Below are 13,822 nucleotides of genomic sequence, written 5' to 3'. Positions count from 1 at the left end.
GAATGGGAGCCAGGCATTGGTATTTTTAAAAAAATCCCTCTGGGAGATTTCATTGGTGCCATCAAGTTTGGGAACCATGCTGCCATATAGATACAGTCAAGGAGAGCTTTATGTCCACGAAGCTGCATCATAACATAGGCTTTTCTAAAATGTTCAGTGGAAAATGGCAGTTCAAGATGTTAAAATGGGCTTCTGAAAAGCCTTCATACTATAGATTACATCAATTCTAAAGTCTTGTCCTCATATTTAACATCTCCTTAACTAGGATGAAAGAGTCCTACAAAACAGTACAGCATGTTCATATGCTTTGTCCCTTTAAGAAATTATTTTGGGAAGCTATATACCAATGCCAACAATGTAACCATTGTTCAAAATACTTTAGAATTGCTTCCTGGAGCAATGCCTAAAATTTTAAAACACAACAGGCAAGTTTTTTGCTGAGGAAGATTCTGGTTTTAGAAATAGCCAAGTCATTTGAGGTTAATAAACTGATGTGAATCAAGCTAGGTAATGCCATATTTGGTTCAAAATGAGATGTGGCTATTAAATTCGCACTGATTTTGAGACTTTCATAAAACTGGATATGGAAGCAGTTGCAAAAATTTGCAAAAATATTTGGGCTGTGGCAGCAGAAACTCAAATCGTGTTGAAGTGCCTCAGTTTAATGTTTTTAAGAAACCTTAGAGATTTTCTGGTCTATTGCCTGTATTACAAATAAAGAAACTAAGGTTCGGGAAAAGATGGGCTCCTCACTCTCAGTTCAGCTGGCCAGAGGCAGATCTAAAAAGAGAACTCCTCCTCTGCCTCCTCATTTTGTTTTAGCCTCAACCTGTATTCCCTCCCATCCAAAAAAAAAAAAAAAAAAAAAGGGCAGGTGGGGAATGGAGGTTAGTTTAGGAGTAAGGCTAGTCTAACATGTAATGATCCTTTTTTTAAAAAGATTTTATTTATTCATTTGACAGACAGAGATCACAAGTAGGCAGAGAGGCAGGCAGAGAGAGAGAGGAGGAAGCAGGCTCCACGTCGAGCAGAGAGCCCCATGCGGGGCTCGATCCCAGGACCCTGGGGATCATGACCTGAGTTGAAGGCAGAGGCTTCAACCCACTGAGCCACCCAGGCACCCCTGATCCTCATTTTCTTACAAACTAAATCTTAAAATGTTGCAGAATTTTGTTGTGTGTCCTCTTCAGGTTCACCAGTCTATGGAAACCAAAATGAGATGTGGGCATATATTTATTCGCTATGCCCAGTCTTCATTATCTTTCTTGATTGGTGTTTCTCTGTATTATAGGTAACATTACAGATAACAGATCTGTAATCCTATTTTGACATTCTTCTACAAAAACTGTCTCCATCTAGGTGTCTGAATCTCTTTCTTTTTTTTTTTATTTATTTTAAAAGATTTTATTTATTTATTTGACAGAGAGAGATCACAAGTAGGCAGAGAGGCAGGCAGAGAGAGAGAGAGGAGGAAACAGGCTCCCTGCTGAGCAGAGAGCCCGATGCGGGACTAGATCCCAGGACCCTGAGATCATGACCTGAGCCGAAGGCAGCGGCTTAACCCACTGAGCCACCCAGGCGCCCTGAATCTCTTTCTTGTAGCAAAATAATTTATACTCTGCTTTATTACCAGAACAATTTCAGATTTACAATTTACATAATCTAAGAATTAGTGAAAGTTAAAAAAAAAAAAAGGTAAAAGAAAATTAGACAAAGAAAAGAGAAGATGGCAAAAGATTAAAGCATACAGAGCACATACTACTATAACAATGTGAAGCGTCATCCAGTAATTAAAATTCAGCTATAAGGTCCGGTTTTGAATGTCTTGGAGGCAAAGCAAAAAAGGTAAGTTGATCAGTAATGAGATCCATATAATCCAGTTTGCCAGCTGCTTGGAAGCAACAAAACTTTTCCTAGCATTCTGTCAAGAGGAATGGCTGGGTCCACATGTCTAATCTTAGGTGAATGTTTTCTTAGAGGTGAGCTTTCCACAAAAATCTAGAGAACAAGGGTCTGGAATTATGAATATTTTGTTTTATCACACTTTTACCAAAGTAGGGTTGACATCCCCTCATGAAATTAAGAACCAGATCACCTACAACCTCATATATGCTTGGAAGAACAATTAGGAAAAAAAAAATCTTGCCATTCTATGAGCCCCTCACCTATTTGGGGCTCAGGTTTCTACTAACCCGATTTGTTCTGCATTTTCAAATTGAAAGATGATTATTCTTGGAATAGTGATAGTCCGTTGTTAAAACATCCACGAATATTTCAAGATACCAGGTACAATGCCCTTTTCTTGCTTTGAAATTTTGAAGCAAGTTCCAGTGACTTCTGTGTAAATTTTATATAATAGTTGATGATATTATTTTACAAACATCTCACAAATCTATGGGGTTCACAGAGCAAGTGCCAAGCACTCCTCTGTGGATGAGAGAACTGAGGCCTCAGAGATGGGGCAACTCGTTCAGGGCCATGCTGGTCGGTGTTGTCTTCACTAGAGCCCAGGCCCCTTTATTTGGCGTTACTTGTTTTCCCCTCCCTTGTTTTAGAAGCCCAAACTCCAGTGCTCTCCCACTCTGGTATGTAGCCCCTCTAGATGAAAGCTTGCTGTGCCGTATTTTTATACATGTCCTTAAAAAAAGCTCTTTCTGCAAGTACATTCATTTTTTTGGATGCCTTTCCTTTTCTAAAATTGAAATCAATTAGGATTATGAGCATGTGTTTTTATCTCTTTTTAGAATTTATATCTTGGATATAAACTTCCTGAAGCCTAAAACACATTATCTAATTATATGCAACATTTCTGTCACTATTATAAAATCTTGGCTGTTTTAAAAAATGGCTCCAATATAGAATATTTGCACCAATCTCGTTTTCTAGTTTGAAACACTACTAGAGTAACTGTTCTTACTGCTTCCTTCTAAAGAGAAGTATGCAAACAGTAACGGATATTCTACTTTTCAACTACTCTACTGTAGCAGAGTAACTGAGATCTGTTCTTCCAGCCACCATCTGGCCTCCATATCTTGCTTCTATTCAGTATTGCATAAGTACTACAAAGTATCTGCCCTATGTGTTTGACCATTTTTCATTGAACAGATCTCTTCCTCCCGCACATACCGTTTTGTCTCTCTTGTCTCTTTTGTCCTCACTCAAGGCCAAGGGGGCATGTTGGTGGGGACAGAAGCAAGCATTCTAGACCAAGACAGACATAGGCCTGAATATTGGCTCTCCTATGGCTAGCTATCACTCTGGTCAAATGATCTGATGTTTTACACCCTATTTTAAATTAAGAGTAGTTGTAGAAAAATTAATTCAGAGTAGTTGAAAAGATCGTATTGAAAGCTCTTAGAGCCAAAGGTAAAGAATTCAAATATTAGTTTTTTCTTATGTATATACACCATTATCCTTTGCTCAAATGAATGAAATGGTCATTCCTATTCCTTTTACCTTGTAGAAGGGAATCTACTGAAATATGGCATGGAGGAAGAAAAAATCCACTGCCACTTTCATTCTCTCTCCAAATATGCAGTTTGCCTTCTCTTTTAAGACGCTTATTATGACCACAATTAAAGTATTATGTGATATAAAAGGAAAAGCTGAACCAAAAGGTACACGGGGGACAGAATAAGAGAAATTCGTTAAATGGAACATGCCTAAAAATTGAGAATACAGATTTGTTACTTACCATTCTGCTTCTGGTTACTCTGACAGTCCATAAGGAAAAGGTGTCTACAAAGACTTAAAAGGAAAAATAAAATATGAAGTACAATCCAAGATTTAATATACTACTAAAACCCGTTTACATAAAATGCTCACATAATTCCATTTTAAATAAAGACAAAATATAAAACCAACAAACAGAAGTATACTGCTGTAACTCCAAAGGATTACTCATAAGAAGAGTTCCATTAAAATTTCCGCCCTATTTCCTTAATTTATAGGCACATTACAATTGCACAGTATTTCCAGCTTTTTTCCTCATTAGTATTCCCAGCCATCCCTAGTCTAACCCTCAACCCTAGTCTAACCCTCAAGCCTGTTAATTCATATACTGGTGGACAACATCTGAAATGCAAACATTATTTTGGCTTTCATTCTCATCCGTATTTGCTCTCTTACGGCTGCTGTCATCGTTTCTCTTCAGGTTGGTGTACTCTGGGGCATGCGAACAATATTTAATGCCTGTAGGAATCAGTATTGGGTTTCTCAATAGCTGATATGACTACCATTATCACACTAAGATCTGAACCAAATGACAGTTGGTACAGATGTTCTTCCTGCTTGCTGCTCCTTCCAGGAAGCCCCAAGATGTGTATACAATGTACCGAACACCTCGCTGGTTTCAAAAGTAGCTCTAATGCAGAATACTTGGGTGAACTATTTTAAGAAACTCCAACAGTGATGCCTAGAGATATTACGTAAGCATAGCATAGATGACTTCAATGTGCAGCTACAGATCCACTTAAAAAATGAAGGTCTGTGTGTAAATGGATACTGTGGGTCACCATGTTAACAGTATTAGAAGACCAAATCTCCTCCCAGATTCTTTTTGGACTAAAAAGACAAGATATTAAAATCACTAGCTTTAAAAGACCATTTATTATTCTTAAATATTTACAACTCATGGGTTAAAATATTTATCAATTTATTACCAACAGGTTATTTGTTGGGATTTTGCTTGAAAGGGGCTTCACCTGTTATCTTGCACCATTTTTATTTCTTATGAAAGAGAATTCCAGGTTATCTTTCTAACTTTTTACATTCTTCCTTTCTAGACATTTTGAACTAGCCACCTGGCTATCAAGGAGGTTTCAAGGATAGCCTCGTTAATAGGCTTTCTAGTTTCCCACCTCTGAAAAGAAGGCCCCACTCACTTTCTTAGCTACTGCCATGTAACAGCTCCTAAATAACCTAATGTAAGAGCACAGTCCAAGTGTGACCACAAATGAATACCATAGCATTCCAATGGAAAGCTATAAATGTGAAACAGTGATTCAATAATGAAAACTGACTGGTCATGGAATCTCTTTTAAGAAACACAATAATGGGAACATGGAGGCATAGTGAGGATTACTTATGAAGAAAGTTATCAAGGAGACCTGATATTCCCACTTAAATAAACAACAACAAAAAAAACCCATCAGGCTAAACAGTCCCTTTGTACACTACTATTGTTAGGCCCCAAATAAAAAGATCTTAGAGATTTAAGAAAATCACTATAAAATACTCTATTACTTATGTTTTGCATGGTTTTAAAACATTCACAATGCTCTTAATCATACATGAAAATATAAAAAAATAAATATTGCCATGCATATCTTGCTGACATTTTAAAACCCCACAAATAAATAACTTGAAATGCTATCTAGAGAAATTGCTCCTGTATACTTTTTGTTAATTATAGAGGGCTCAAGCAAGTCTATTTTTATATAGCATCCTTCAACTGAAAAAGCTATAAAAGAAGCCTAATTTTTAATGCCTGTCAATGATCAAAATGTAATGCTAAGGGAAAAAATAATACAAGCCAAAACTGGAGCGCAAACACCTTTTTTGCTGTAGGTTTTAATGGAAAAGGTTTGCGGACTAATGGGATTCCTTCCCAAGGGCATGCTGGAAACATGGAAAATGACGTTAGAGAAACTGAGAATCCTTCCTCAGGCAATTTCTTATCCTATTTCAGTTTCCTGAAACATCCCTGGTTAAGACTCCTGTGATTAAAAAGATAAGCATTTATAAAAGTCCATCAGGTTCCTCATTAAAGCTGAAGTCACACACTAGAGACAGGTGGTCTGAAGGGTAATTAAAAGATGGTAGCCGGTTGGGTCCAATCTGTTCTTCAGTGAGCAGATCAAGAGCTGACCTCACACTTAGGGCGTGTTTAGAATACCAGATATAATCCAGGGTATGCCGGCATTCCCCTGAGGTCCGGATCTTCCAGGTAGTATACGGAGGTTCTGACTGCCCATCAGCACTCAACAGCTTGTAGGCACTGTTCAGGTTGAGGCTGGAGGAAGCAAAGTGTTTGTAGACCTCCTCTGTTGGCTCTGCATTGAAGTCCCCACACACGATAAGTGGAATCTTGGCTCCTTGGGTGATGTTCTGCAGGTTCTGGAGGAGGTCACAACCTTGAGCGGAGCGAAATCGTTCCCAGCCAGTACGTGCTTTTAAGTGGGTGACAGCAATGCAGAACTGTCGGCTGGACTCCTTGCACTCTAGAGTTTGTGCAATGGCCACCTGATTGGTTTTCAGTGTCATGGCCGTCAGCCTAATATTGGCACTGTTGACTAGCTTGAATCGGTTCTGGAGGAAAAACAAGGCACAGCCATCTGGCCCATTGTTATGTTCTACATCTAGACAAGGTGACCAGGGCTTTGGGAAAAATGTGCCTTGATAGCCCAATCTACTGAGGAGTGGTTGGAAGGTGTCAAAATAGTGGTCCACCTCTTGGAGGCACAATATATCAGGCTGGTAGGCTAGGATTTCTTCAAGGATGAGACATTTCCTTTCTTCCCACTTGAGTGCTTCCACGGGGCATTGTACAAAGTTGTCTTTTCCTTCTCCGAGAGCTGAAATAAAAACGCCAGTCAGCTGTCACAGGTACGTAGAAATCATAGTGCTATAGCTAAGTACCAGAAGTCTCCTTCAGTTTGACACTACTCAAGACCCTCAGAATGCTTTCTCTATTTCAGATGCTTTGGGTGATTCTTTGTTGTCTGAATTGTATTAACCAACCAAACTGGGGCGCCAAGGTGGCTCAGTCGGTTAAGTGTCCGACTCTTGATTTTGGCTGAGATCATGATCTCAGGGTCATGAGACAGAGCCCCGCATTGGGCTCTGCTCTCAAGGTGGAGCCTGCTTCAGATTCTCTCTCCCTCTAGCCCTCCCCTGCTCATGTGTGTGCATGTACATGTGCTCGCTCTCTCTCTAAAAAGCCCCAGAACAAACAAAACCTACTAAACTAAATAAACTCTTAATATCCAGAGAAGGCAAACAATTTGTTTTCCTACATATTAAAACTGTTTCATAAAACTATATTCTAAGATGAAAAACCTTAAGTTTGAGCCTTCAACAGTGTTTTATTTTTTTTTCTTAAGATTTTATTTATTTATTTGACAGGGATTACAAGTAGGCAGAGAAGCAGGCAGAAAGAGAAGAAGGAGGCTCCCGGCTGGGCAGAGAGCCTGATGTCGGGCTCGATCCCAGGACTCTGGGATCATGACCTGAGCCGAAGGCAGAGGCTTTAACCCACTGAGCCACCCAGGTGCCCCTTCAACAGTGTTCTTTACAATCCCAGGAACTGAAACTACGTCAGATGAAGTAATACATTTAACTTTATGTGCTAATTTTTTTTTTTAAGATTTTATTTATCTAAGAGAGTGCACGCACAAGCAGGGGAAACAGAGGGGAGGAGAAACAGGGTCTCCACTGAGCAAGTAGACTGATGCAGGGCTGGATCCCAGAACCCTGGGATCATGACCTGAGCTGAAGGCAGACCCTTAACCGCCTAAGTCATCCAGGCACTCATATGCTAGCTTAAAAAAAAAAAAAAAAAAGTCACTGTTGGGACGTCTGGGTGGCTCAGTTGTTAAGTGTCTGCTTTCGGCTCAGGTCATGATTCCAGAGTCCTGGGATCAAGTCCCACGTAGGGCTTTCTGTTCAGTGGGAAGCTTGCTTCTCCTTCTCCTACTCCCCTTGCTTGTGCTCCCTTTCTCACTGTCTCTGTCAAATAAATAAAAGTTCTGTAAAAAAAAATTTTACTTTTAAGTAATCTCTACACCAAACATGGAGCTTGAACTCACAGCCCCAAGATCAAGAGTCACATGCTCTACTTGACTAAGCCAGCCAGGTGCCCCATCTATACACTCATTTTAACACCTAACTCTATGAGCTGTATGAAGTGATATGGAACCTATCTTAAAGAGGCAGCTTTTCCTATTTATGGACGAACGCCTAGGAGAAAAAAAAAACCAAATCTAAGATTGAAAAGTCAGAGTATATGCCCTTCTTTAAAAAGCTACCTTTGTTTCTTTTTCTTAAAATTTCAACTGCTATAGGAAAGGTAATACTTTAAAGGTATCTTTAATTCAGCAGACCTAGGAAAGGTGTCCTTTCTACCCTAACAAAGTAGTTATCTTTATTTTTTTTTTTAAAGATTTTATTTATTTACTTGATGGAGAAAGAGATCACAAGTAGGCAGAGAGGCAGGCAGAGAGGGGGAAGGGGAAGCAGGCTCCCTGCTGAGCTAAGAGCCCGATGTGAGACTCGATCCCAGGACCCTGAGACCATGACCTGAGCCGAAGGCAGAGGCTTAAACCACAGAGACACCCAGGCGCCCCACAAAGTAGTAACTTAATGAACAGAGAACTAAAGCAATATCCCTTTGACCTCAGTTCTACAGACACATATGGGTGAGAATCTGGCCTCAAGAATACCCAGACTCAACACCACCCACAATGCATCTCCATTCCCTGCAGGAAGTTCTACCTGCCACTCATTCAGCAGATTCTGTTTCTCCCTTACAAATGTTATCTTAGGGGGCACCTGGGTGGCTCAGTGGGTTAAGCCTCTGCCTTCAGCTCAGGATCCTGGGATTGAGCCCCGCATCGGGCTCTCTGCTCAGTGGAGAGCCTGCTTCCCCCTCTCTCTCTGCCTGTCTCTCTGCCTACTTGTGATCTCTATCAAATAAATAAATAAAATCTTTAAAACAACAACAACAACAACAACAAAAACAAATGTTATCTTAGCACTGTGGACCGAGAGTTGGAGGCAACAGAAAGTTTGAGGCTGAAAAAAGAGAGGGTCCTTTAAACACGGAAGGTGAGGAATAAATCTAGAGTGCTGGATTTATTTGTGAAAACTGGATGGCCTTCTTTCTTACCTTCCCCTTCTGGGAGCTCCTGGTGCTGTCCTAGTCACCCCATCCTTCTACACCTCTATCTGCCCACACCTCTTCCCTCCGGTGCTCTAAGATGTGTGCAGAAACAGAAAGGCAGTCACAGCAAACCTAACTGCTCAGGTACAAAAGCATTAGGCATACCTTGGGCGAGGATGTTCCACTGCATGACCCGAATAGGTGGATGGCTACTGGGGCAATCTGTCCTCAGATCCACAAAATCCCTCTGGAACCTCGGAGGTCGAGTGTGCAGGACAGCCCTGCATTCCTCAAGGAGTTCTTTAGGATCAATGGGCTCCAGATGTTCTGGGTCAGGTGACACCAAATATTCTGGGTGCTGGGAGGCAGCGCTGCTGTTCAGAGTCTTGGCGAGAGCACTGTAGAGTCTGCTCGTTCCGTTTCCCATGGAACACACTACAGAAGAGGAAAGTACAATTATACACGCAGCTCCTTTTTTGGCCTTTCTTCCATTTTCACTCAGCTCAAATAGAAGATAAAACCTTTACTGTCCACAGAAGCCAAGAACTTGACTGACGGCAATGTTGCCACCAGGTTCATGTATGAAGCCATTTCTGCAGAGGTGGTTTAAAGGAGTTTCCAGGCTCTAACTTTCTATAGGACAGATTAATTGAAATACCAATGTTAAAACTGGTCTCTGATTAACTAAGATATTCTTTTAAGAGAGAAATACCTTGATCTTTATGGTCCCTTCTAATTTAGGATTTGTCTTAATAATTTATAAACCCAGTCTTATTATGAAAGCATAGCTAGACAAAATCCACGTTCCTTTTTCTAAATATTTTAATAAAAACTTGAAGGCCAGTTTGTAAAGAGCCAAATGTTAGAAAGCCCATGATAATCCTGAAGAAAAGATTAGGTGATAGCAGGCTGCTGCTCAGGCCACCTCATCTAGACAGATTCCTCTGTTATGGAAAGTAACAGCTGGGTTAAATCCATATCCATTTCTTAGCTGTTAACTATCCATTAAGGGCTCTGGCTTTCTGGAGGACTCTGAATGTCACTGAGCAATACAGTCTATAATATCAATTGCTAGATTTCTTAAGAATCCAGAAAAAGGGTTGGAGGTAGAAGGGGTAAGAGAAGGTTACCCCCTACCCCCTGCTGGGATCCCGAGGGAAGCCTGCTCAGTGCATTTTCTAAGTGCTTCTCTTTTTATCCTGATAGATTATAATGCACTTAGGAGGGGAGAGCACAATCTCCCACTAATTAGCCTGAGGGAAGTTCTACCTGTAAGCAGGTGATTTTTCTTTTCTACTGTTCAGTACAGTATAAATTATGGTCAAGTTTTACTTGGAACAACCTCCAAGATTCTGTGTTAGGATGAATCGTCGTATGAAGGAATCCAGATTTCCCTACCACATCCACATCCTTGCCTTCTCTTGATAAAGACACACAGTTTTCTTATAAAATACATTATCTGGCTGGCTCACTGACTGCATCTGAAACCAGCAATCAAGCATATTCACTGTGGCAGGTCAGAAAAGCAAGTCCAAATATTTACCAACGAATGTCCTTAAACACCAAGGTCAGTAAGCACGCAAGCGTGCGCTCTATTGTTCCTTCTCATCAACTCAATGTAGTTGTCTTTTCTCCCCCCAGGTAAGATGACTAGATTAAGGCAAACACATCAGACATTTAATTGCACATGTATCTGGAAGCAAACCTGTTTGTCCCCCCCCCACACACACACATGCAAATGCATGCACACACCTGTTTCCAAAGTGTTTGATTCAAATATATTAAAATTCTTTTTAATCAATCTGCTTGCCTATCTGAGCACATGGGTCCAAAGGAAGACATTTTCTTCTTGGCTGGTAGTACAACGTTGAAAATCTTTCTTCTATACTTCTAGTTTTTAAGAAAGAGAAATTAAAGGTCTTACTGGTTGATTTCTCAAGTGTAGTCCCTCCAGAAAAGTAGCACCAGACCGGCTGTGAGCCCAAATGTCACACAGGCGGTATAGCAAACTCACGGGGCGCCAAGGAGCATTTAACATGTGAAACACATGGCAATGTTTGACCTAGGTCAGCCTTTAAGCATACCACTAGCCGGATGTCCTTCAGTTTCAACAGGACTCCTCCACATCCCTTTGATATATCTTTGTCAAGCTGAGTTTGGGGTGGTTATTGTGATAAAAAAGCAAATATGTAAAAATGATCATGAAAAAAAGAGTAATAGTGTCCAACAGGAGTTTGTGTATTTGGCGAGTTACGTGAAGTCAGAAAAACCATCTTGAACTGCACTTCCTTCTAAAAAAAAGTTAGGAAAACCGTCACATAAAAGAGTAAAAGGAACAGAAAAACATCCATTTCAGACAATGAAAGCATACCAGAAAGACATACCCAGAAAGCAAAACAAAACTATCTTATTAAAAATGAGCTAAAAGCCATTAAAAGAGAATTAGTTTTTTTAAAAAATGAAGAGACAGAGCATTGGGGAGATAGTAATAAATACTATATTTAATTTAAGCAAAGATCCAATATATGGGCAACAGGAATTCTTGTAGCAGAAAAACCAATGCAAGGAAATGAAACAAATACTAAAAACTGCATGTAAATCAAGAAGACTTTTATTGAGAGTACAAAATTTCAATCATTAAGGGTTGAATTATATTCTGGAGGTATAATTTCAGCATGGTAACTATAGTTAATACTGTATTAAAATCTGGAAATCTCTTAAGAGAGTAGAACTTAAGTGATGTCAACACACACAAAGTAAATGAGGTGACAGATGTGTTAATTAGCTTGGTTGAGGCAATAATTTCACAAGGTATATGTATACCAAAACACGTGGTATACCTTAAATACATACTACCTTATCTTTTAATTATTATCTCAAACAAGCTGGAAAAAAATAAAATCGTTTAAAAGAATAAATTATGTAAGGTTAAAAAAAGACATTATGGATATATTTAAACATCAGATACATAAAGTTCTGCCTTAACTTTTTAGTCTAAAAAAAAGGGGAAAAAGTGGAAAAAAAAAAAAGACTCAGAACTACATATTGAAAAACACATCACATACCTGAGAATATCAACCCAGAATGACCAACACCAACTGGACTGTAATGAAGGAAAAAAAAAATCCCGTGGGCATCTGGGCAAAAACATCAAGTAACTTGAAAGGAAAATAAAAGCAGGCTATCATCAGACTGCAACTGCAATGTTTTATGCCAAGAGAAAATGAAGTTACATATTTTAAATATATAACTCAAACTTTATATTATTTGGCTCATCTGTATATGAGCAAGGAATTTTATATTCAGCAACACTGGAATACTGACTCCATGAGGAAACTTTAGAGCAGGGCTGACAAACTGTACCCAGAGGTATTTTTGTACAATCCTCGAGCTAAGAATGGTTTAAGGGTTGTTAAACATACAAACATGATCCTGGAGCAGGATCCAGGATCCTGCGTTGGGTTCCCTGCTCAGCGGGAATCTGCTTCTCCCTCTGACCCTCCCGTTTCCGGTGCTCTCTCTCTCTCTCAAATAAATAAAATATTTAAAACAAGAACAACACAAAAACACCGACATATACAAAATATGGAATAGGATCACTTTTGGCCTAAATGTTTAGCCTAAATGTTTACTATCCAGTCCTTGGCAGAAAAATTTTTGCCATCTCTACAACTAAAGCACAAACTTTTGACCAAAATGATCAGCAAGACTTTGATATAAGATGGATGCTAAGCATTAAACATACAGCTACTTAGAAAATCAAGTCTAAATGAGGTTGAGAGTACAATGCAATGTATAATGGCTATGTGATTCCACAACAAACTTACGAAGACTTAATAACAACTCAAAGGGGAGTGAGGGACAGGGACCAACCAGAATGAGGAAAATATATTCAACTAAAAAACTTCAAAATGGGGGCATCTGGTTGGCTCAGTTGGAAGAACATTCAATTCTTGATCTCAGGGTTGTGAGTTCAAGCCCCACACTGGGTGTAGAGGTTACAAAAATTTGAAAAATAAAATATTATAAACTGTTTTCAGTGGTCATAATTAGTAGTGGTAGTATTTGGACAGTTATTTTGACAATGTTGTGAGGATGTGAAATGAACCAAATGGATATTCTAATTCCTTTATTCTCTGTTCTTTTTTTTTTTTTGGTTTAGTTTTGAAAATCCATTTATAAGCTATTAGCCACACAATCAAGGAAAACATCTTGCCAAAGCCAACTCATTTTGGACCACCAGCAGATTATTAAGTTTGATTATCTATCTTATTTGTAAGAGGGCCTCTCAAAGTATTACGGTGTTTTTCAAAAATTGAATCTACCCTCAAAAGACAAACTTTGCAGCAAAAAAGATGAAGAACACACCGTAGCATAGCTAAGTAATAAGGCCTTGAATGGGATAGACAGTCACAGACCAATTCCAATCCTGTTCTACCACTGTGTACAACTCTCTAGACCTGCTTAGAGACCTATCAAATCAGGGCTTGGTAAAAGATCCTAATTTCCTCAAGAATTTTTGGAAAATGCATATAGGTTAGAACAGGTGGCAACTTCAAAATAACATCTATTATTTATATTAGGGACATATATATTTCTATTAAAAAAAACTTGCATTTAGGGACACCTGGGTGGCTCAGTCAGTTAAGGGTCTGCTTTTGGCTCAGGTCATGATCCCAGGGTCCTAGGATCAAGTCCCACAGTGGGATCTTTGCTTAGCACAGAGCCCACTCCTCCCTCTGCCCTTCCCTTCATGCATTTGCTCTCCTACGCTGACAAATAAAAAGACCAAAAAAAAAAATCGCATAATTGTTCATCCAGAATGAACAATTTCATGTGTTAACAGTACGGCTGACTCTGAACACCACTTTAAACATGTGATCCAATTATATGTGGATTTTTTTATAGTACAGTACTCTAAGTGTATTTTCTCTTCCTTAT

General features: G+C 39.3%; 1 protein-coding gene across 2 annotated transcripts in view; it reads right to left on the bottom strand.

Moving 5' to 3' along the window:
- Positions 1 to 4,589: 4,589 nt before the first annotated feature.
- The window catches only part of NOCT (nocturnin), a 28,216-nt gene continuing 18,983 nt past the window's right edge, over positions 4,590 to 13,822 (bottom strand). The window contains exons 2-4 of one of the 2 annotated variants that reach the window (XM_045069921.1): positions 10,634 to 10,771; positions 9,047 to 9,316; positions 4,590 to 6,575 (exon numbers count right to left, since the gene is read on the bottom strand). In XM_045069921.1, coding sequence (XP_044925856.1) covers positions 5,740 to 6,575; positions 9,047 to 9,308 — 1,098 coding nt within the window. In that variant the 5' untranslated portion in view covers positions 9,309 to 9,316; positions 10,634 to 10,771 and the 3' untranslated portion in view covers positions 4,590 to 5,739. The remainder of the gene's footprint in view (positions 6,576 to 9,046; positions 9,317 to 10,633; positions 10,772 to 13,822) is intronic. The other variant, XM_013064523.2, reaches the window with a different exon arrangement.

This window comes from Mustela putorius, unplaced genomic scaffold (genome assembly GCF_011764305.1).
Source record: "Mustela putorius furo isolate JIRA1106 unplaced genomic scaffold, ASM1176430v1.1 tig00000083_pilon_pilon_pilon, whole genome shotgun sequence".
NCBI classification, from domain to species: domain Eukaryota; kingdom Metazoa; phylum Chordata; class Mammalia; order Carnivora; family Mustelidae; genus Mustela; species Mustela putorius.
This window is presented reverse-complemented; position numbering and strand designations above follow the sequence as displayed.